The 24,798-nt window shown below is 37.1% G+C and overlaps 1 protein-coding gene across 2 annotated transcripts in view; it reads left to right on the top strand.

Annotated features, from left to right (window-relative positions):
• The window catches only part of PARP8 (poly(ADP-ribose) polymerase family member 8), a 105,317-nt gene extending 94,726 nt beyond the window's left edge, over positions 1-10,591 (top strand). For both annotated transcript variants that reach the window (XM_057403076.1, XM_057403077.1), the window contains 10 exons: positions 277-342; positions 1,582-1,649; positions 2,014-2,062; positions 2,856-2,968; positions 3,135-3,207; positions 5,005-5,074; positions 6,510-6,586; positions 7,503-7,572; positions 9,543-9,627; positions 10,208-10,591. In XM_057403076.1, the coding sequence (XP_057259059.1) occupies positions 277-342; positions 1,582-1,649; positions 2,014-2,062; positions 2,856-2,968; positions 3,135-3,207; positions 5,005-5,074; positions 6,510-6,586; positions 7,503-7,572; positions 9,543-9,627; positions 10,208-10,310 (774 nt within the window). In that variant the 3' untranslated portion in view covers positions 10,311-10,591. The remainder of the gene's footprint in view (positions 1-276; positions 343-1,581; positions 1,650-2,013; positions 2,063-2,855; positions 2,969-3,134; positions 3,208-5,004; positions 5,075-6,509; positions 6,587-7,502; positions 7,573-9,542; positions 9,628-10,207) is intronic.
• Positions 10,592-24,798: the final 14,207 nt, after the last annotated feature.

Below are 24,798 nucleotides of genomic sequence, written 5' to 3'. Positions count from 1 at the left end.
GGGGAACAGGGAAGCGTGTGTTGGAATTTCCAGTGAAATTCAATCATGAAAAACAATCACGATAATAACTGGGGGGAGATGGAATTTTCCTGGACTATGAACGAAAGAGTATAAGGTGGAAGGAAGCTAGTGGTTAGAAGAGTTTGAAAGGATTGGTTTGCTGACCAGTCCTTTCATCCTAGCTTTGTTTTTATACACACTCAAAAGAATTTGGGTTTTTCTAAAGCCAAAGACTAACATTCTTTAAATTTATTTGCTTATTTTATGCTACATCAGAAGAAGAATTATGACCGAGTCATGAAAGCATTGGACAGTATCACTTCAATTAGAGAGATGACACAGGTGAGTTTTTTAACCTAACTTAATAGCTATTTCTAGAACTAGGAAGATGTTTGTATTACCTGTGTTGAGTGGGGAAGTCAGTACTATAATCTCTTTCCTACAGGGTTGTAATAATATTAAAATAAGTTTTAAAAATGACAGATGTAGAGTATCCATAATGGCAATCAAATAAAAGTGATGAAGTAGAACTAAGACCTTTTGAAGTTTAAATAGAAAATAATAACAGCAGAACGGGACATGTAACGAGATAATCACTAATTGCTGGAAATACCAAAGACAAATTGGGCCTTTTATTTCCAAAGCAAAAGAAATTGATTTTGTGATAGTGTTCTGAAGGATAGCTTTATTTCTAGTATAGCAAAATTCTTGATCAGCTAAGTATTGCTAGGGACTTGGAAGGTTAGGTCTCTTGGGACTGCTGTCATATGATTTCTCAGTATTCACAGTGGGACAGATAGCCATACTTAAGTTTATTGTTACACTTCCCTTCCCCAAACAGCTCAGCTGTTTATGACTGATTATTGAAATCTCTCCCTTACTTTTGCAACTGGTGTATAACTGCAACGTCACAATTTATAAATCTGACTTTATATGTATTTGTGAAGTACTTTAGGATTCTGGAATGAAGAATCATAGAGAGGAGCAAAATAAATTGAATATTAAATTTCACATACTTCTGTTACTTAATATAACATCTTGTAAAAATAAAAAAGCCATTATCTCTGTTACCTAATATAATATCTGGTAAAAATAAAAATTACCACTATTTTGCTTTCTTTAGTGTTAAAATAATTCTTGGACTTTGTTTATATGCCAATACTGTATCTTACCATCTTATACCGTGAAACAGTTAAAAAAAATGGAGTGGGTTATCTTGGAATATTTTGAAAGACTTAATTCTGTGAAGTTCCAGTCCAATTTCTTAATCCAAGAACCAAACATAAACAGATGTCTTCTACTGTTCTCCCTGAGACCACCAATATTTGCTATAAAATAATCACTTAGATGCTAATTATATGCTTATTATGTTACTCTAGGGAAAATAATTGCTATATTGTTTCTTGTTGTTGTCAAAACACATTTATAACTGTACAACACTAAATATCAGTAAAACTGAATCCAGCCTAATAATGAATTCCATGTATTCATTTTAATAGATGAAATCTTGGGCAATCTAACGTACAGAATTTAAGCTTATGATTTCAACTACAAATAAAGAACATAATAACTCTTTTCTAGGCACCTTACTTGGAAATAAAGAAGCAGATGGATAAACAAGACCCGCTTGCACATCCTCTTCTACAATGGTATAAAATTGACTCACATGAGATGATAATTATTAAAGTACCAAGTGTAATGAATAATCACTTCACCAGTGTGATTTGGTATAAGCCCACTGTAAGAATTAACGTCAGGTTTGACATTTGCAACTGCAGGTGTTTCTGAACTGTTTCTGGACATCATCTGGGCCCTACGAAAACACTGGAAAGACTCCAGCTTGTTTGTAAGGCCTTTGAACTCATTTTCTAGTCAAGATTTGGTCTACTTCCATCTCACAGGCTCAAAGGGCTGCAGCTGGGTGCTTTGTGGCGTCCATACATAATACATTTTTAAGAAGAAAAGTTCTGTTTGGTTACCATGTCTAATAATACATCTAACTGTTTCTTTTAGGGTTATTTCTAGTAATAGATCACATATTGTGAAGCTACCAGTGAATAGGGTAAGTGTTGGTGGGTTCTTTATTATTTTCTCATTTCTCATGGCTTCTATTAGCATTTTAGGTGGGAGTCTTCTAGCCAAATGTAGGTGTCTACATTCAAACTAATCACATGGACTCCATTAATTGACAAGGGAGAGAAATAGGCAGTTTCAGGTCAAAACTTAGAGAATCATGTTGTGAATATCTGAAATAGGTCAAAGGAATAAAGTTCATAAAAGCCTATTTGAGGTGAGTAGCTCAAATAAAACTGTCTACCTTGTAGTCATCTGAGACTGGGTGAGAATAACTTCACTATTTGTTTCATTACCACACAGAATACTAGATACAGTATTGTACAGAAAGCAGTATGTGGATATGACACATATAATTACATCTCAAAAAGAGGTCTTGAATTTTAGGGGGATGGTGCTGCAATTCATTTCTGAGAGTGTGCCTCTGATCCTCTGATTAAGGGCATAGTAATCTGCAACCATTTAGATCTGAACCATAGTTCAAAGACAGCTTTGATCAGATCACTATGATGAAATCGTTCAGTTATCTTACTAGAGCTATATTAGGCTGAAATCTGTTTCATTATCTTCCATAGTTTTAATAAACTGAAAAACATTTTCACTGTTTGATTTTAGGTTAAAACTATGGTAATAAGACCAATTTCAACTTGGTTCATATAGTTACCGAGATGCAGTCAGGCATTGTGCAGAATAGCATGGTATCTTAAGAACTTCCATTATGTAAATATAATGCATTTGTGTTAATCAACTTCTTTTCACTTGTGCACTGTTATGTTTTACAGCAACTAAAGTTTATGCACACTCCCCACCAGTTCCTACTTCTCAGCAGTCCACCAGCCAAAGAATCCAATTTCCGAGCTGCTAAAAATCTCTATGGAAGTACCTTTGCATTTCAGTAAGTGCATATATTCATACTAATCCAGGGTTATCAAAATACCATACTATTTTTTCATTCTTGCCATTTAAGGTTTACATCTGTGAATTTATTGTTTTAAAGGATTATTGATTTCATTTTGCATCTTATGCTGTGGATTTTAATGTTTTATTTTTTATTTTTTCAGTGGTTCACACATTGAAAACTGGCATTCCATCCTGAGGAACGGCTTGGTTGTTGCTTCCAATACGAGGCTGCAGGTAAATAGTAAACTAAATAGACTTTAGCTAACCTGTATGTTGGATTAGAGACTAGTTTAGGCACATTTCAGGAGGTGTAGTTCTGGTAGTCATATATGTGGAAAAATTCGATTACCCTCTTCTTTCCTGGAAAAGGTACTTCCTGATGCAATTAAAGTGAAATAATGTGGCTGCTAAAATGGCTAGAAAATCCCATTGCTAGAATCAGTGCTTCAGTTTTACACTGCAGAGCAGCACCTCCAGCAGCCGTAGCTCTTTACTGCTTAAAAGCTGGGCTTGAATTAAAGTTTAGAGCTACCTAAACTATCTCCATGTTGTAGGATCGAAAAGCATACTAGATTTACAGAACCTGGGTTTACAGCATCTTCTCTTCTCCTCTGGTTTCTTTGGAAATGGAAATACGAGTGTACTGCCAGGAGGGAGATATAGCAGACTTCAGTGTGTTTTCTCGGACTGAATCTTCAGAGATTGTTGAAGAGCAAAGAAGACAATGCCAGAGGGACTGGGGAGCTGTAACTAAGTGTATTTTAGCATCATGCCTTTGAGAGCTGTTCCCTAGAGCTTAGTCCTTGGTACCTTGGAAGAGTATCCTAGGGTGCTCACTAAGGACTGGGGTACACAAGACACTGAAAAAAAGAGAAATTGAAATCTCTGCTATTTCTCTTAGTGGTTTGTGTGTTTTTATTAGTATCTTCGAAGGTACTAAAGCAAGCAGGATCTACACACAAAAAATTCATCAATCCACTTTGTTTATGCTTGGGGGTTTTTTTTGTTGATGGTTGAAATACTGGGAATAATAAAGCCCAATTTTATATAAGTGATCATTTTTAGATCTCTCACACACCTAAGGCATATCCTGTACCCAGTTCATATCTACCCCAGTACTGAACAGCCAGGAAGTTACCAAGAGTCCTGTACAACATTGTAGTATCTGGAGGAGTGAAAGCACGTATGTGCGTTCCTGTGAGAGCTGTGGTACATTGCAGAGCCAATGTAAATACCATTGGGTCAGAGGAAGGAAGTAAGAGTAAGCGTGACTCTGAAGCCCAGTGGTCATAACAGCTATCAGACAAGAAAATGACTGCAGGGCTAATAAGAAGTGTTCACTTTTGTTGCTCAGCCCAAGCTTCATGACATGCAACAGCAATGTTGGTGAAGAAGAGTCTTCCCTTTCCTCTGTTCTTTTCAGACAGCTAGTAGTTTTATTGCTAAAGCACAGAACTGCAGTGATGGGATCTATATGTCTGAACTGACTCAGGCAAAGTTTGATTGAACCCATTCCTGCAGTACTCAGGCTGAACTAGTGACTAAATTTTTCTGTAGCATCTGACCAGTGTCATCACTATCTCTTAATTTCTTACCTTAAAGAAAACAAAAGCAGCTCTTGCTGCTGTTAATTCACAGAGGCTGGCTTAGGCTGTGCTTCCTGCCAAGGTTTTGGTGTGACATACATGTTGAGCTTGCTCATCCTTGTTAATGCTGAGGTGTACCTGCCCATGTACAAAAGCACCCTCTGTAGACATTCTCCCTGGTAATGATACATTTAAAATCAGAAAATGCAATTTTAGATATAAATCTGATGTTTGGGTATTTGGATATGGTGCCCAGAACATACAGTATTTCAGTTGTTTATTTGCAGCGTGATTTCTTTAGCATTTTCTTTGAAAGCTGTTTATTACCAGGAAATAAAATAGTGCAGTGGGGCAGATGCTTATCTACATTACATCTTGTTCCTATCATTATTATTTTGTCCAGATAACCAAATTAATGTTAAACAATCACTCTGCTTTTTTCCAGCTCCATGGTGCAATGTTTGGAAGTGGAATCTACCTTAGTCCATTGTCAAGCATATCATTTGGTTACTCAGGTGATACTTATAAATCACTCTAAAGCTGGAGAAATATAGGGGGATATTTTAGTCTATTGCTTTTCTTACCCAGCTTCACTGTTTACAACACTGTATTAAATTTTATCTCTGTAGGCTGCAAATTAACTTATTTAAAAAGGAGAAAATCTAAATTCCCTTATTGAATACTTTCCTAATTTTCCAAGGTGCTCGGTATCTTGAAACTGTTTTGAAGTAAAGAGTAGCTAACACTGGATGCTGTGTGTAATGGAACAGGTCTTGATTATGCAGTGGGAATCCAGCTTTTTGTATATTTTTTTTTGTCAGTATCTGCCTAAGTTCATCTAACATGGAAAACAGATATTCATCAATAGATGTGTTCAGCTGTGTATATTTAAAACTGTTCCCAAGTATCACCACCTCAGGATTACAAAGAAAGTACAGAACAGTGTGCTTACTTTAGCATGAGAAGGGGATGGATCATAATTTGTCCCATTAGTAAATGCAAAAGTGAGTCATGTAGAGTTTTCCACATAAGAATTGAATCAGAAGCATAAGAGAAACAAGATACAGCCATGTGTATTTAAGAAACTTTAGAGATTTTAAAATACGGTGTCTTTTTCATTTAGGTACGTTGTATTTACCATTTACGCACATATGGAAGTACTGGTGTAGTGGAATGCATGTTTGTATGCATTTAGATAATTTCGAGAGTTTTAGTTATGCTTTCAGATTTTCAGTATTTTTAGGTAATCTCAAAATTCATTTTGAAAGCTCAGCATTTTTTACTACTATTTATTGAATTTCAATATCAATAATTTCTAAATGCACTTTTAGCTTTTTAGAGATGACACAAGTATGGAAACTTTTTTGGACTCTCTAAAGGTGCAGGTTTCAGTATCATTATCTAACAAAATGACCAGTTGGCCAGCATTGGTTTGTCAGCTTCAGTGATTTTCTCATCCTTTTCTTGGTCCTTCCATCCAGTCTCCTTTAGAAAGGAGGCCTGTGTTGCTATGAAGTATGTCATACTTGATGACAGTGAAAACCACAGAGGAATCCTACACTCCCTGTTTCTTCAAAGAGTTAAATTTCTCCATAGTTCAGTCTGTTTTTGCAAACTGCCAAGAAATATGGGATACTGGAAAGGCAAGGAAGCCTGTAGCAGCCAGAATATAATACAGGAATTTTATATAAACCAACATGAGGAATAGAAAAGAGATCTGAGGCACAAGTGTGGTCTTTAGTGGATCCAGTGTTGCTGACAATTTAATACTTTTATGTGTAGATAAATTAACCAAGATAGACTTTAAAACTGAAATAAATTAACTACTCTTAAAAATTAATTAGGCTTCCAATAAGTCTACATAAAGTTTCTGTTTCATTCTCTATACTTAACTTTGCTTATTGTGGTATTTATATGCCAGAGTATTTTACATTACTTTAAAATTCCTAGGGATGAACAAGAAGCAGCAGAAGGTGTCAGCTAAAGATGAACCAGCTTCAAGCAGTAAGGCCAGTAATACATCACAGGTACAGTACAGCAACCATCTCTGAAAGACTTACAGTTTTATGCTTAGGAACTTGAGAGCTGAAAAGGAGGTAATATTGCCTTTGTGAGAGCTAAGAGTTTTATTTTATTGAACATTATCAACTTCAGAGACTGCAAACATCAACTACAGACAGACTGCTTTAGTATCAATTTATGGAGTGTACTGCAGGTCTTGTGCACTTCTTTTCCAAGCAGAATTTGGGAAGAGAAGGAAAATGAAATATGGATTGCTTTATAACCCTTAGCATGCCCTTGCTTTCTGAGTTCTAGATGTACCGAAAAATGATGCAAAAGGAATTGAGAGTGGCTATTTATAGGAAGTCAGTTTTTCTTTTTCATGGTTTTTGCATATTAAACCATTCCAATTCTGCTTTATCTAAAGCAAACTTATAACATTTGTGTTTAGGGCTAGATTTTGAGAAAAAGATCTTGACTTTGTCTCCATAGTTAACACATAGAAGCTACAGAATAATGTCATTTTGGAGACAGATTGGTATGTAACAGCAGAAGCCCTTAGAAATGGTAACGCTAGTAAATTATCAGGGTAGTGGTCAAAGAACTGGTGGTCAAATTCACCTTTTTTTTTCTTCTGCTGTCCATTCTTTTTATAAATAACACTCATAAATTTCTAATGGTATTACACATTCTATAATAATGAGGAACTTTTCTTTCTGGATAAAGGAGTTCAAATCCTGCCTACAGTAATCCAATCAAATAACATAGAAGTTTTTAGAAATTCTATTGCATTTAGAAATACAATAGAAAAGTGTTATAAAGTCTGCCTGTGTCTTTTGTTCATTAATAACCCACTGAAGATAGTAGCCCTCTCCTTTGTTACTCTTTCACTTAGTTTGTCTTACTCCACTAATTAAGTTTTCTCATGTTTTTACATCCCAGTCACAGAAGAAGGGACAGCAGTCACAATTTTTGCAAAGCCGTAACTTAAAATGCATAGCCTTATGTGAAGGTAAGCTGAAAGCCCTTGAAAAACTGTTTTAGTCATGGATACAGTGTTACTGGATGCTAATCAGTGAGACCTTTAGTTCCAGTATTGGTTTTAGGTAAGACACTACTGGGTGTATGAGTACGTACTTAATAGTTGACCTTTGATTTCAGCTTGGAACATTTCCCTCTTCAAACAAATCTGCACATGCTGAATGAATATGTAATAACCATGTGCATATAGTGACTGATCATTTGGTCTGACTTTCAAATGTGATTATATTCCTAAACCATCAAGTCATGGTCTTTACTTGAAACATTGACTTCCTGCAAGGTCTTGACAAAGGCATGAAAAACCTAAAAGTCAGAAAAAACAGCTTTCCTACTGAATTTCCAAATAATTTCTCACTGCTCAGGCAAATAGACTGTTCATCTGGTAAGCAGTCTGTTCTCTCTGACTGCTTCAGAAATTTTGTGAAGTTAAAATCTGGTACATACTAGTACAGTCATTCTTGAAAGATTTGACTATTCTCTTACTAACTAAGGAAACCTCAGCAGGTTTGGAGTACAAAGGATTATGAAATTTTAATAAGAATTGTACCAGTAATTGTTAATTAGTTTCATTGGCCAAACAAAAAGAAATGACACTAAACTCAGTTTGCCCTTCAATTGGAGCATTTGTTTATTTTTAGAAGTAAAAATTAAGACAGTGGAAAAGGTATTACTTCAAAATGAAAGCTTTAAGATATACACACTACTTTTATATATGTATATATATTTTAAGGGTGCTCAAGGGAAATATTTAATGTGATTAAAGAGATGTTGATCAGCCTGAAAATCCAATTTGAACTGGACAGTTTCGTTCTAGAATTTTTAGAAGAAGATATGAAATAAATTTAGGGTATAGTGGAATTTACTTGGCCTTTAATGCATAAATTTTCTAAATAAAAATTCTATTTTTAACAAGGACTTTTTAATACCATTAATCATTGCCCAGTATATTGGCTATGATCCCTCTGCAAGGCCTCTTGTCCCTCAAGAGTGTCAACAGCACCTCCCAGTTTGGTATCATCAGCAAACTTGCTACTGGTGCATTTGACTCCTGCTTCCAAATCATCAACATAGATATTGAACAGAACTGGCCCTAGAATTGAGCCATGAGGAACAGTGCTGGTGACAAGTGATCAGCCAGATGTAGCCCCATTCACTACAATACTTTGCTCAGCCCTTCAGCCAGTTCTTCATCCAGTGCACCATGAACCCATTCACCCCACAGTTGGACACCTTGTCCAGAAGGATGCTGTTTCAATACATTTATCCAAATCTTTTCAAATACAGATTGATGGTATAGCTTCTACCTATAAAATTACCTGCATACATTTTATTTCAATAAAAAGGTTTCTTTCTTTTATTGTCCTCATTCTGCTGGTAAACAACCTATCATCAAATACACCGCTATTTTCTAAACACTGAGCAAGTTTCAGCAAGCTTTGTGACCCCCTTGAGTCATAATTTCTTTGCTTACTTTTAAAAAAAAAATATTTGGTAGTATTTCAAATCCCAGATATGTCATACCTCAGTTTCAGGCTTTGTCTTTTGTGTCTTTTTTTTTAGTTTGTCTCAGCCACCATCAAACAGAAAAATCTCTATTCCAAAGTGTGATTAGTTGGCTCACATCCTCCTTAACAGCCCTATGGCCATTTAAAATCAGTTTTTAACAAATACACCTTTTCATCTTTCATTCCAGTTAACTGGCTCGCATACATCAGACATTTGTGTTTACTGGAAAATATAGTGTATTTAGGAAACAAAACTCAAGTTCATCTCCCTGTTTGTACTAGCAGCCAGCTCAGATTCTACACCACATTACAGATACGCAGTTGAAAACTACACTTTCCCAGAAGGATATTTAAAGTGTATAAAAAGGCAAATCTTTTAAAGCAGTATTTTCCAGGCATGTTTTCATCACAATGAAATTTATTCTTTCCCCAATAGTGATAACTTCATCCGATCTGCACAAACATGGAGAGATATGGGTAGTTCCCAATACGGATCATGTGTGTACAAGATTTTTCTTTGTGTGAGTACAAAATTTTAACATTAATCTTCAGTTTGTCCTAGACCTTTTTCCCCACGTTCCCTCCAATAGATGTACTTGAAGTAGATAAAGGATGTTTCTTCCTACTTCTTTTTAGTATCAATTTTTTATCTTTCTCTGTATTTACTTTTGTTAGGTTTAGTAGCTGTTTTGCTACAGAATAAATGATTCGAGAGTCACTGATTTTTTCCACTCTGTAGCCATACCTTATATTACAGTAAGCCTACCTATATATTGTAAAATATCATTTCTATTCGATTGTATGTTTTAAAGTTGAGGAATTCATTAAAGGATTCTTGTTTATGGCGTGAACTTTTTTCCCCTGACCCTTGGGTCCTAGTGGCTTATTCAGCATCAGGGTTTCAATGACAGTGGCAGCCTTACCGCCCTTCACTGTAGAGTTTAGGATCTCCATATGGTGGTGAAGTGCAGCAGAACGTTTTAATAGAAACATATTAACATATGTAATAATCACTCTTGATTACTGAATGAAACAGTCATGGATGTTTTTAGGTAGATTAATAAAACACTAATTTGATTTTATTTTCTTTACTTTTTTTAGTTATGAAGATGGTCAAGTGGGTGATACAAGTATAAATACACAGGAACCAAGCATTCATAAAGAGATTCTTCGAGTCATTGGCAATCAAACTGCTACTGGTTAAAAGGACCACTCTTATTTAATTGATGTGATTTGGAAGCCTTCCTCAGTCTCAAAGCTGGATTTTGAACTGAAGAAGATGCAAAAAACTAATTTGTTATTATTAAAAGCAAATTAACCCTTTGAATACTTACTGTTTTCTTACTTAGTATTTCTTATCTCATCAAAATACCTGAGATGGTATGAATTAGCAACTGTAGGGGTGCAAAGTCTATTAATATACTACAAATAATAATAATTAAGCAGGCATTTGGGTTGCTCACAATAAACAGACTTTAAAAAGGAGTTTTGTGCTGATATTTTTATATTAAACTTCAATTGGATGTTTTAGTACTCTATACTGGTATTTTAAATTTAGAATGACTGAATTACAAGTGAGAGAGAAGATTTTATAGCGGAGCACCTGTATTATGCAGGATACTTTGCAATAAGTAAAATACTCTCATATTTAAACATAATAAAAGGTTGTCTGGAACATGTCAAATTAAAGAGGTTGGTTACCTGCAGCTATCTTTGATTGATTTTATTTACATAAATGCAGTTAGGATTTAGAGTCAGAGGTTAAAACAACAATAATTTTTTTTTTATGTAATTATTGCAACAAAACAAAAAGTAACAAATGTGATGGTGTATATTTAGTTTTCTTTGTCTTCTCTGGAATCACTGTCTATCCGTTAAGCTTAGCAAACATCTGGAAATCCTGAAGTTCTTCCTTTTTACAAATTTGGTTTTTATATACTAGATTTTACAGTTTCTTGGTATCGACAAGATTCTTTAATGCTTTCATCTTAATTTCAGTGAAACTGGTCTGTGGTTGAATTTAGCAACATATTTAAAAGTACATGCTTAATTGAGTTGACTGTTCATACATCAGAAAAATACAAAAAAAAAAAAAAAAACCAACCAAATTTTTACTGATTTTCTCAGTGAAGTATTTTTATTAATTTATTCCTTAGGGTAAACAGTCCAATTCAAATTTCTCTGCCCTTTAAATTAAGAACTCTCTTTTTTCCAAGTGAGCATGATGACAACACAGATAGGGAGGGCCCCAGCCTCCAAGGCATAAAGCCTATCCTGTGCCCTTGGTGGCCCTCACAGTAGCTATTCGGAAGCATTAATCACCCCCTTGACTATGGAGAGCAGTTCAATTTACTCATCTGTGCAACTATTACAGGCCACCTCAGAAAGCAAAAATAGACTGAATTCTCTATTATGCTATTTTTGTAATAAAGATACTGACGCACAGGTATATTTGTTTCTTTTTAACAGAACTACATCAGATATGTTGTAATGGGTGATTCCTTCTTCCTTGTTCAAGCTACACTTCCTTACTGCTTGCTGCAATTGAGGTTCCCTACAAGTAGAATAGTATTATTGGGCCTAGGAGCATATACTTGGATATGCCTTTTAGCATTTGAAATTTACTTACTGGGGACTTCAGTTTTTCCAGGTTCACATTCAAACTTGTAAAGCCAATCCTGTTTGCATATCCCTATTTTGCTATTGAATTTCTGTTAACTTTGACCCCCATTTGGTGAACTCCTACATTGAGAATCACTACTCTAATTGTTATCTTTTATGTTGGGACAAAAGTAACTTCTTGAAACAAAGACTCCTGAAATTTGTCAGTCTAAGTAAGGACTGCCTTATGTTGTGTAACTGCACAAAATCACTATAATTGAGAAGTGGAGCTGAAAGCCCAGAAAGATCATCTCTATATAATTTGTCCTGCCATATTTGTCAAAATTGCAATGGTTTGCGTAACAAAAAGAAACTAGGAAGCAAGTTCAAAAGGATACCTATGTTGACTTGCAGGTCTTGTAGTGCCACACTCTAGGAGCCCTTCTCAAAAAACTAGTTGAAAATAAAGGTGACCATGAGTGAACGGGAGAAGCCAAGTAAGCAGGGATTTTCCTTGTCCCACCACAATGCACCAGGGTCACAGGTGAGCCGCTTGAAGGAAGAAAACTGGAATATAGGTATGACAGCAAGTCAGCTTTGGTTTGCACAGTGGGGTCATAATACCGGCCATGAATGGTGCCATCATTAAGTACATGGGAAAATATATCTCTGGTAAATTTTAAGACTACGCAGAGGTTCGTTTTAAATGAACGAGCAGGAGTAAGGGACAGCATGGAGGAAAGCAGGGCTCTGAAGTGTATGGAGGACTTCCTGTTGTAAGATGCCACTTCAGAGAGTACTGAGGTGACTGGCTTATGCGTGGAGAAGGGTGGCCAAGAGTAGAAGGCCGAATGTTTTGAGCACAGGTGTTATAAAGCAGTGGTAGAGGGCAGAACTTTTCAGGAAGAAAGGATGTTCTAAAGGGACAAGGGGGTTGCTTGTAGGAAAGAAAAACAGCTGAGGTACCACTGCAGTGCCACCAAATTACTGACAGACAGCATCAGCAGATCAGGTCCCACATGGTGCATGGCAGGAAAAGGGACTGGGAGAGTGAAGTTACACTGTGGGGAAACATGGGCATGGGGCAGCACCATGCCTAGGGAAGCTGGGCCACATGGGAAGGTGTCATGCTGCAGAGGACAGTGCAGGGACACAAGCCCAGTGTCTCATGCAAACAGCAATTGAATTAAACCAAAATTCACTCAATACACAGTAACTCAGTCACTTTTTTATTTAGCCAGTATATCAACAGGATGCTTCTTTTAAGGTGCTATATTATCAGCAGGTGACCAGGGGTCTTCAGCTCATTTAAACAGAGTATTAGTTCTTATTTTTTAAAGGTGAGGGGAAAGAGGGAGGCTCTTCAGGGGTTTATTACTCAAAAATAAATAACCCTTCTATAGCAAATCTGAAAGTTTAAACAAAGACTTTATCACAGAGAACTTGAATGAAAAAGCCCGAGGATGAGATTTTCCTTGAAGAATTTTTTCCCTTGTGGTTTTATCCAAGGGCAGAAGTTGCATATTACCAAATTCTTCCAAATACTTGTGTTCACAAGTATTCCAGGGGATGGAAATAAAAAAAAGCCATGGTCATCTGAGCAGCGACTCTGTCTTGTCCCCAGAGCCCTTGCATTTCCCTTCTTCTATTATCATGCATACATATTGGTGAGAAAGCAATCCTTCTAACTCCCACTGTAAAGATTCAGGCTTTCCACAGATAGCTTTTAATAAAGAAAATAGAGCCCCAGGCTCTACTATCTCTTGTGGCAGAAATCTCCATGAACCCATTGCTATCTAGCTGTGACCATGTTCAGCATGGAGCAACCAAGGGAGCTCCTGGGGAAAAACTTCTTTCTACATCCCACGACAGATTACAAGCTCACAAATAAAGAAAGTTTGACACAAAAATTATGTTTATGCCTTAATGTTGCACCCTAATTATCAATTGACATATTGAGAACATTGAGAATGGAATCAAAAAATATGATTTTAAACCTTTCTTGAGGTTCAGGAAAATATTTAGCATTCAAGGGGTTAAGCAATTTGAGTTATCTTCTCCTATGACATGAATCAACATAGCTCTGTTTTCTTCAGCAGTCCTACACTTTTGATAACCTGTCATTGGCTCCATAATACTTACCATAAAATGACCAGTTTGTGTAATATTCTGCATAATATCTTACAGAAACTAGTTGATGACACCAGGATTGTTTATGCGTATGTTTTTCTTCTAAAGCCATTAAAAAACTGGTATTAATGCTGTATAATTTTAGTATTTTAACTGTTGGTACTAAAAATGCATCCAATGAATAATGCTAAAATGATGCTTTTGTTAATACAAATACAAGATCACTCCAAATGAAAACTTTGTGCTTAGATCAGTTATGATTTGCTTCTAGTCCACTTACTACTGCAGAAGCAATTGGAGTACTTCCAATGTGGATGAGTACAAAGTGCAAAAAAATCAGAGAAAGGGACAATTGAATGTAGAGTTAAATGATTTACAGAGAAACACTAACAATCCCCCTAAAATATAACAACTGTATAATAAGTATTATATTAGTTTTGATGGATTTCTTCTTTGCTCTAGAAAATGTAAGTCAGATAGATACAAAGAGTGCAAGCCATGACTGAAAGGGAGGTAATGCTATGGGAGCAAAAGTACTCTGTCACCGTAGCATTTTCATAACAGATGGATCTGGGGCTGGACCCCCTGTTGTGCTGAGCACCCATCAAAAACGTTGAGGGTCAGACTCTTGAACAAACATGGGTAGTTTTTGTACCAGCTACTCCTCGCTCTCATGGCATCTTTTTAGAAGCCACTGAGGCAAAGGGCCATTGTGATGGGGTCAACGTGCAGATGTGAGCAGAACTCAGCTTCTCCTTGGTTGCACGATGGTGGGACAGCCCCCGTGGTGGAAGGATGAAGAGGGGAAACTACTGGGAGGCCCCAGCAGATTGGTCCAAGCCTCGCCATGCACAGCCCCTCCACCATCTGCCAGTGCAGCGGCAGCCTGGGATCGGGCTGGCCACATATCCACTGGTCTCTTGTGACATGCAGGGTCCTATGGTGATTTACTTGCAAACCCAGGTCATTAATCTGGTGTCCTGTGCAATTTCTTTGTTACAAACACTACCTCAAGGTGAAGGACGAGCCTGTTGACTAAACTGAGCAAGGTCTATTGTCTGGAGCGGTTAATATTAGGTGTAGCACTGAAAGTTGTCAGAAAGGATCTTGTGTCTAGTCAGCCAGGGCTGTGATAATAATCAGATTTATTCCTTAAAGTGCTCAGAAGTGGTGGAACACTTGTGTTTCAGAAGGGGATAATTAAATATTGCAAAATTTACTCAAAGCAGGACGGTTCTGCATGCATGGTGTGGTACAATATGCACAAGGATGTTGCCAGTAGTTTGAATTTCCAGATTTGGCTTTGGAAATGCCTGGTTGGAAGGCACTGGCCTCCTCTGTCTATCCTGGGGTAGCAGCTTCATACCCCTGCTCACTGGCTGGAGCAACAGCCAGTGGCACCTTGAGCTGCTGTTTCATAGTATTTTGATTGCATGTTCCTGCTAAGTTTCAGTCTACTGCAGAACAGCTACGATGTAAATTACTACCCATTATACTTTCCACTGGGATTTGGTATACATACTAGGTATAAGACTTTTGTAAGGGAAATAAAGAAAAAAAAAATCAAGTAGTTTTTAGATGAACATATTTAGTGTGTCAAAAACCTGTTGAAGAATAGACTACATTAAACATTTACCAGCAAGTCAGTAAAAACAGTCCTTTGACCCAGACATTCAGTATAATTTAATGCTCTAAAATAATTTTTGAATTTACCCAGTATGTATTGTATCTTTGAATTTTAAGAAGCAGACACTCCTTTATGTAAACATAAAATATGCCTATGTTTCTTTTAACTCTGCAGCCTTTTTTTCTTCAAATAAATTTATTAAATTCCATGCACAAAATAGTACTGCAGCCTGCTATTTAGCCTATGGTGCCTTAGAGTTACTACAAATATTTAACAAAATGTACATAATGTAAATACTGCCAGCAGATCACTAAGGCCAAATATTTTCTCTATTCACTTTTTACTGCACTTGCTTTCTATTGCTATTTAAGCTTCTTTTATCCAGCTTTGTAACAGTTATAACATTGTAGCCAATGTAAATGTTTACTTTCAATAAATCAGAATTTGTTCAACAAGCGCTGTGCATTTGGGCACTGTTTTGAGAACTCTGTTCGAAGTTAAACAGTCATCTAAGAATTAAACCACGTCTGAAGCAGTTTCTTGACTTCAGCTAATCTCAACGACATCTAAAGGTTATGCCATACTTTTACGCATAGTATTGGAGTAAGATTTTTCTTCAGTGATCTCTTTAAAAACACTTAGGTGAACAGTAAAAACATCTTTCCATGCCGTGTTTATCTAAATGGGTTACATGACTGGTTAAAAATAGATACGGGAATTGAAGCAGTATTTTGAATGTACAATATATAAAATGATAAGGATGTCTAAAGATGCATTTTATAACGGCTTTTAAAGAAGTCCTCAGTTTTTCTGTAGCGCTGTTTTGTCATGAAAGCACAGCAAATATATGACAAACCATGTTGTACTCTCATATGGGCATGTTTAAAGTATAAATGCACATCTGCAGCTCATAAAATATGCAGACGTTTGTGGGACTGGTTATTAATTCAGTGAGTGTACTATTTTTTTCACTGCCTGTGAGTTTATTTTAATTATATGGGTGGATATTTATGTTAGTCTTTCAAAAGTTTTTGCTTTTGCTTTCTTAAATCTATTATTCCGGTTTTGGGGATTTTGGATTGGAAAAGTCAAAGTATACTATTATTTTGAATGCTGTTAAGTATCTTACACAAATGTAACTATGCGAGGGAGGAAAAAATACATCATTGCTACCCTAAATGACTTAGATTTTGCCTGTTATTGGAGTGTAAGGCTGGAGCTTGAATTCTGTAATGGAAGAGATATTCCATATTTTGAGGAAGTTTGAAGAAACAGTGACTTCCAAACTTGCAAAACTAAATTAGTGGTGAAAAAAAACCTGCTAAATTAGTGGTGAAATCTCAGACTTCAGTAAAGTCAGTACCCACAGACAGCACAACAGGTGGGACTGATACAAGCTTTGGCTTAACTGCTACTCCATTTCCAAGTCCTTGAGTCACAATATCTCAACACGCATCATCAGTTTTCAATTGAGAAAGTTTATGCCATATTGTGTTCACCTTTTGAGCAGTTCAGTGTGGGATCCAAGAGATTAATAATCCAAACATTAATTGGCAGCAAAACAAAATCATTGCAATGGACAAAAGCTGCTTTCAAGTGCACACATTACCTTTTGACTGAGAAAGAGCAGAAAATCTAAGAAAATGTGGCCACTGGAAAAAACATGTGCTGTATTCATTAAACTCTGTTCGTACTCTTGACCATCTTTTTTTTTGTGAATTACTATGGAGTGCAGATTGCAGCAAATAATTTGGCACTGGTCACACAGCCTGGGCCCCTCCAAGAGGGATTTGTCCACCTGAAGTACTGGGAGATTGCTTAAATTGAGCTGCATTAAATGAATGAAGTCAATAGTAGCTGAGGGCCACATTTTTGCTGTGCCCCAGCTCTCAGCGCAGTTACAGCTCTTCAGTTGCTAGAGAAAAGAAATCTGAAGTAATATAAGAAAGGCTTCATTTAGGTCTCAGTGCCTTGCAAAAGCCTAGTGTCAAAACAGGTGAAAGAGAGGAACAGCATATTAAAAAACAAAAAACAAACAAAACCCCACAAAAATTGGCATTTTTTTATTAGGCTACATAATAGCTCCCTCAGGATCATCTTCTGAAATGTGGCAAATGTTTTCCACTCACATTCAAGGGAGAGAAAGTGTAATTCAACACATGAAAACTGAAGCCTCTGAACAGGGCGTAAGAGCCTTTTAGTAGCAGCACTGGATATAGCGAGCCCATGTGCAAGGCGTCAGCTATTGGATTTCAGCCAGTTCCAGAAAGCTGGCATTCTGCAAAATGCTGAAGCAGTGGGAATAACACTAGCAGCAGGAGCAGCGACTGCTGCAGAAGCAAGAGCAGCAGAGGTCTCAGGAGATCACATCTGGAAAAAAATACAGGAACTCCTGGCTTAAGGTTTGCTCAACAAAAGCCAGAGCTTATCATCAGCAAAGCAATTCTAATTTGTAACCTGTAAAGAGAAAGCTTTCCATTGTTTGAGAGAAATGAGGGGGTTCTCTGAAAAAAAAAAAAACAAACTAGTTTTCTTCAACCTGCTGTCCTGTAGCTGTATAGCTCAGCCTAATAACATGCTTGGGGCAATGTCCCACTGTATTTTATGGAGTAGACTTAACAGCAATAGTGGCTTTCTTACAGATCTTGGGCAGAATGAAAAATGGCTTGGTTAGCTGACAGTTCCTTGGGCCCTGTCTCATATTTTATTTACATATTCTAATGGAGTCTGTACAGGTAAAACAGTCCAGGAAGGGAATAGGTGACTGATACTTTCCTTGCCAGTTTCCAACTCTGATCAGATTATTTTTCCCATGTGAGCTGTTGAATGAATTATTTTGATGACTGCTTAAGAAAGAAACTTGCTGCCTCCATCTCTCCTAGACAAATAGCTTCAGGCTTGGGGGTACTTCTACTTGCATATATCTACCAAGGTTAATTCAGTATGAAGTTTGATGATGAGAGGACTCAGAGCCTAATCAAGCTAATTTAAATTTATATATTAATGTAAATATGTAAGTATATTTTTAAAAGTAAACATATTTGCATCTACTTATAGGAATATAAATTAAAACACTTCTATTAACTCAAAACTACAGATCAGGATATCATTGTTTACAACACTTTTGACAAATGCAGTGCATTACAAACACAGTTTTTAAATACCCTAATGTGGTAGTGCTTGGTAGGTCTGACTTGCTGTCCTTTTGGCAATTACATGTTTCTCTAGAGGCTTTTAAATTCTTGTCCATATGGACTTCCAAGTGCCCAGGCATGCCTGCTCTGTATGTGTTAGCGAGTAGCTGGTATGTTGCTCTTCATGCAATATTCCATGTGCGTGAAATTGTATTATTCCACTATTTGGATCTTTATTTTCTTCTGCAAACTTAGATTTCATGCTTGCCATGCTAATCAGTAGCACATAAATATCAAAAAGCTCAAGTCTTTTATGTGGCTGCTGAGCTGCTCCTACTTGTAACATGTTTTTTTTCTCCTTAAAGAGTATCTTGATATATGTCTATTGCTTGTGAAGGAAACACCAAGGTCTCCCTTACTCCTCTGTAGTATCTACCTTTCCTCAGATGCATTAAAACCATGTACGTTTTGGACCTTTGCATCTTTTTTTCAGTTGCATCTCTTCACAGCACCAGTAGCATTTGGCCCATTTTATGCCCTGGTTACAAAGGATGGGCGCTAAACAACTTCCTAAAACTGAAGTTCAGGTTTTGTTTTGCCTTCTTTTTTTGCTTATTTATTTTTAATGTAAGTCTACAGTAGTCTGTTCCACTACCAAAAAGGTATACAAAAAGAGAGGAGTTGTTAGGGAGATGACAGTTTAGCTGTTTGTTATGTTGTTCAACGATTCCATATTCTCTATAGCTATATTAATGTGACCTTAATTTCTGATCCAGTGCAGTTCTCCCTGTCATTCACTCTTTTGCTCACACAGCTAGACTTTAGAAAAGCATTATTAGCATTAAAATACAACACTGAGGATATTTCAGTTAAAATGCAAAATTGTGCAGCCACAAATAATATAAAAGTATTGAAATTACAGTTCTACAGTACGAAAAGCATGCGTACAAACTATTAACTTATACATGAGAACAAGAATGTGTGGCTGAAAGAGTATGCCAAGAAGGATTCTGTTAAAAACTAAGGAGTTCTATATACATAATTTCCTATTAAAATTTCCTTTCAACTAAGAAAAATTGGCAGTGTAGGTTTAAAATACTCCCTACCTGTAGCTCGGGCTCCAGTTTTAAATAGGGTTCAGCTTGGTTTGCTGGTCTTTCCTTTCCTGATTCTTTTTTTCCTGTGTAGTTATTAGGAAAGTTTACTGGGATCTTAGTTACTTTAAGGAATGTTATTGATCTACTAGATTAATCTCCTTGAACAATTTCCATAAATTGGTTTGAAATGGTCTTTTCCATCAATAAGCTATGTGTTTGCTTTCTTTCCACAGAGATTTTTTTATGTTTGTAAACCCCAGGTCAATTTACTTGAATCTAACTTTTCCTTAGAGGATTGAAAGATTTGATGCCATGTGTGTATGAGATTTATTATGAAAATTTACTTGTTTCTTTGTAAATGGAGTTTCCATGGCCTGAGCAGCAGATGCTTTGCTATAGTGCAAAAATTTATGAATTGGTCCACATGAGGACTGATTTTGGTTTTCTTGCTTTTAAGGTATCATTGAACCACTGGGTAAAACTAAAAGTTCTGGCTGTTCTAATCTAATTCTATTATCTGCAAATCATGTTACTTTGTGTAAGCTGTTCCCTTACATTGACTGGTCTGTGGATCTTTATTCACACTTATTCTTGCCAACTTTGGCATGCATGAATGCAAAGAAAGAAACAAAACTACAGCAAAGCCATGTTTCTGGTCCAAGCTGACTGGAATCTGTATAGGAGTTTACGCACGGTAAAATGGAGCAAGGGATTGTTCTAGCAGTTTTACAAGTCATACAGTTGCATGCCCAGCAATGATCTCAAGCCTGTTCAACTTGCTTACACAGGCACAACCATCCTGGTCAAACTCAGGAGGGTTTTTGTCTAGACCTAGATCTTTGCTCTCTAGTGGTAAAGATGTTCCTTGGTGGAAGATTACATTTCTTAGGGCACTGCTGTGCTTGCTTTTCACTTTGTACAGTTTCCTTCGGGGAAAGCAAATGCAAAATGAACAAAGGACACTATTATTTTGATTTGCAGTGTTACTCCTGAGTAAGTACAAGTGATGCCACAGCATTTAAGTCAATTATGATTCAGGCCTCTACGTAGATTTCAGTATCTACAATAATTACCTTTGTTTTTTTTAGCTATACATACAATATGTACACATGCATATGTCCTTTTTAGTTTTGATTGGCAAATTGGAGTTTGAATATTGGAAACTGGGGACACAGATTATTTAAACTTGCAGAGACAGCTGAGCAAGTAGAACTTAGTCATGAGTGATGATTTATTCCAGTGCTCTGCTGAACAGAGACTACTGAATCCTGTGGGTGGTTTTAGCCATTCTACCGGAAAGTTAAGTCTCTGTGATCAGAACAGATTCAAAACCAAGCTTCCTGAGGTGCAAGGCTTATGGTTTAACATATTCCATCCCACCAGCCTCAAGACAAGGATTTGATTAAATACTTGTACTTGCTTACTTACTCTGTTGTGGGTTTTTTTATTCCTTTTTACTTTTTTTCACCAGAAACTTCTCTGGGCAAATAACTACATCCAAAAACTTTTCTAACTGTAAAAGCCATTGCCAGTTAATCACAGCTGTGTCAGTTTAAAGATGTGATTTCCACAACTTAGTCCTTTAGATTTATGGTGCTCTCTATGATTTTTATTTTTCCCCCGCATTATGAATGCCTCATTTCTCTTGATGGCTGTAAAACTTGAAAGGTATAGTAGCAATATGCAATGCAGACTTCCTTGCACCCTGTTGCTGGTCTGCATAAAACCTGAATTGAGGTACTCATTTCCTGCGGTGATTAATCAACATAATGTGATCACTTGATGAAAATCATGCTATAGTTGTGAGATATTTTGAAGGGGAATTTTGGATTGGTTTGGGGTTTTTTTTGTTTCCCTGAGACCTTTCAGCAGTAAGTTAAATTTGTTCTTTCTCTGCTGTTTTGAGCTCATCTCTTTATCTTTACTTCTGATTTGATTTTTTTAGGTCAGGATGTTAGGCCAACCACCAAAATGGGCTACTCCACTGAGGAAGCAATTTTGCTTACAGGGTTGTTCCTACAGTATCTATACTGGACCTGAGTGTTTGTGTGAGAAAGCCTGGGCAAGAACTGCTTGTCCAAACTCGTTTTTGGTGGCCAGGGTTTGCTTCCTGCAGGGCACACCAGAAAGTATGCCTGGAAATTTGTCAGTTCACAGAAATTCCTTCAGAACTGACGGCTTTCTCCAGTCACATCTGAGCCATGGGGTCTTTCACCTTCTCCTATTTGCCTACCTTCATTTGCCCTGGTCTCCTGGACATTCAAGCTGAACGGCTTTCTTTAATTCAGCTCCAGCAGTTCCAAAGGCACACTTAGGGTAAAGCATGCATTCTTGTTCAAGAAAACACTTAGTTCTGCACTCATATTTTAAACAGTTTTATAAAGTTTTCTTTCAGTGCTCCCTTAGAAGTACAGCCTGTCATGACCACAAGAATGATCAGAGGGATTGGAACACCTCACCTATGGAGAAAAGCTGAGGGAGCTGAGGTTATTCAGTCTGGAGAAAAGAAGGCTCCAGGAAACTTCAGAGCAGCGTTTCAATACTTAGAGGAGACTTATAAGAAAGATAGGGACAAACTTTTTAGCAAGGCTAAAACATTTTAGTTGGAATAGAACAAGGGGTAATGGTTTTAAACTAAGAAAGAGTAGATCCAGGCTAGATAAAAGGAAGAAATTATTTGCTGTGAGAGTGGTGAAACAATGGAAAGGGCTTCTCACAGAGGTGGTAGATGCCCAGTTCCTGGAAACACTCAAGGTCAGGTTGGATCAGGCTTTGAGCAATCTGATCTAGAGGAAGGTTTCCCTGCCCATGGCATGGTGGTTGGAACTGAATGACCTTTAAGGTCACTTCCAACCTAAACCATTCTATGATTCTCTAGATAACACCTACCAGACAAGATCGCCTTGCTATGCCCATGCTACCTTTCCTGGGCAATCTCTGTGGGCTAAACACCCATCTCCTCACTTTTCCCTGTATTACTTAGACAGTATTGCTTCCGTCTCTTATTCATCTGCAAAGTGGCCATGCCACTGGGACTCAGCCCCTGGGCCAGCATCAGATGAGCTGACCTTTTTACCATCTGGGTTTGCAGAGAAGTCACAAATCACGCTTTCTTTTTTCAAATTATTCTTCTCCTGTGTAAAAGATGTAAACTGATAGAATAACAAACAGAATGTTTAAACTCTCTGCTGGGCTTAGGGAGTGATACTTCTGAGATCCAACACCAGCACTGCAATGGCAAAAATATAACAGACTGAGCTTTCAAGCACTCGTCAAACTCTCCACTCACCTCAGCATAATTAGATTTGGATTCTCATCAATGCTCTGTGGATGAATGCACTATAGTTTCCTTCACAGTCACCTGAAATATGTGTACTAAACTCAAGTCAGAACCTGCCTTCTGCATGTGTATACAGCATCTCTGAAAGATGAGCCTCAAAAACTAAATGATGCATACAGTGTGTCATACATAGCAGGGAATACCACTAACAAGCTGTGCCTGTGAGAGTAGAAATGACTTTTGGAACATGATGCAGCTCTGGGTCAGAGGTGCAGGAACAAGTGGTAGCAATTTAACCTCTGTAGGACGTATGATTTCTTCCCTCTGTTCCAAGAACCCATTAAGAAAAGACTGCAGGACAGTGGTTTTCAACTCAAAACTGATGCAGAACTGCATCATACAAACGCTCCAAAAGATGAGGATGGTGGCATAGAACCACATACGTAATATACACCAAAAAGAATGAAAGCCTTCTTTAGCTTGTTAAAGTAATTAGCAGAATAAAGGCAAGCATTTTCTGGGCTTTGTCATTGATTGCATGGGCAGAAAGGAAAGCTCTTCCTCAACAACAGCAACAAAATTGTCCATGAGGAAAGCAGTCTTGAGAACAATGCTGAGGTTAGGTTCTTTCATCCCTTTGCTGGGAATTCAGGCCTGAGAGTCTTGAGCTGTATCAGAGGTAGAAAAGTCCAGGAGAGAGGAAAGCTTATCTGTGAAAGATAAAATCATGATTTTATAGAATGAGAGCTGCAGAAAAGTGAGTATATGGACAGTGTGTTTTTTACTAGCAGTACCAGTGAATGAGGGGATTCTGGGTAGTGTTTGGGTGGTGGTGAAGTGTGTGTGCAGTGTTTTGTGCCCAGTTGTTTTCCATATAAATGACAGTGCTATATTTAAAGTTGCCCTTTTCTCACAAAATTAACTCCAATGAATCATTCTCATAGAACCTTCTTTATCCATGTTTCTGAACTTTGTAAATATCCCACACTGAGAATAAACCTGGCTACTGGAATTCCTATAGAAGCCTGGGGTTTGTAAAGAAGCCAAAATAAATGAAAGTCATGCCAAACAAATGGTGACAGACGTCCACCACAATCTGATCTGTTCTTCCCAGTGGAGCAGATAGGAAATTGAATTATCTCAATCTAAGGAAGAAACCATAGGTCCAAATCTCCTACTAGTGGTAAACTATAAAGGTCTTTTATAAAACCCAGTGTCATCTTTGGCAATCATTAAAAGAGAAAATGAGATGATGTTTTTCTAAAAGAACAGCTATAACACCCTCACTGTATACCTTCAGTGCTCTGCATTATAGAAGTATTTGCTTGCAGCTGCCAAGCAGGTATCTAATATCTGAAAAGTACCATCTATTTCATGTTTTCTGAATTGCAAATATTGGTTTGTATATCAATTTATGATGTCTTTTTACTAGGTGCAGCTTCCTTCACAGACTGGTATAGAGCATAGTTTCTCTGGTTTGACTATTAAGAACCAGCTATCGTAGTTATCTCTGTGATTTCTGCCTTGTAATCCCAGCTTTTCCAGACAGAACTGTTAGACTTCTGAAATTTTTCTAGGAACTGAGTATTAGGCGGTAGGGAGTGGAAAAATGATGGGCCATATATTTGACTGTCCAGTTTTGAAGTCATTTATTTCCTTCTCTCAGAATGGACTCATTCATAACTTTAAAAGCAACTCAGTAAATTATTTGCTCCTAAGTATTGTGTTTTGCTTGCTTCCTTAAGGAATGACATATTAAAACCATATTATTTAACTTTGATATCTTGCATGGTTGTAATATTTGTTAACCCCACAGGTAATAG

This window comes from Pezoporus wallicus, unplaced genomic scaffold (genome assembly GCF_028554395.1).
Source record: "Pezoporus wallicus isolate ANWC-B61680 ecotype Strahan unplaced genomic scaffold, APGP_CSIRO_Pwel_v1 contig_2997, whole genome shotgun sequence".
Lineage (NCBI taxonomy): Eukaryota > Metazoa > Chordata > Aves > Psittaciformes > Psittacidae > Pezoporus > Pezoporus wallicus.
This window is presented reverse-complemented; position numbering and strand designations above follow the sequence as displayed.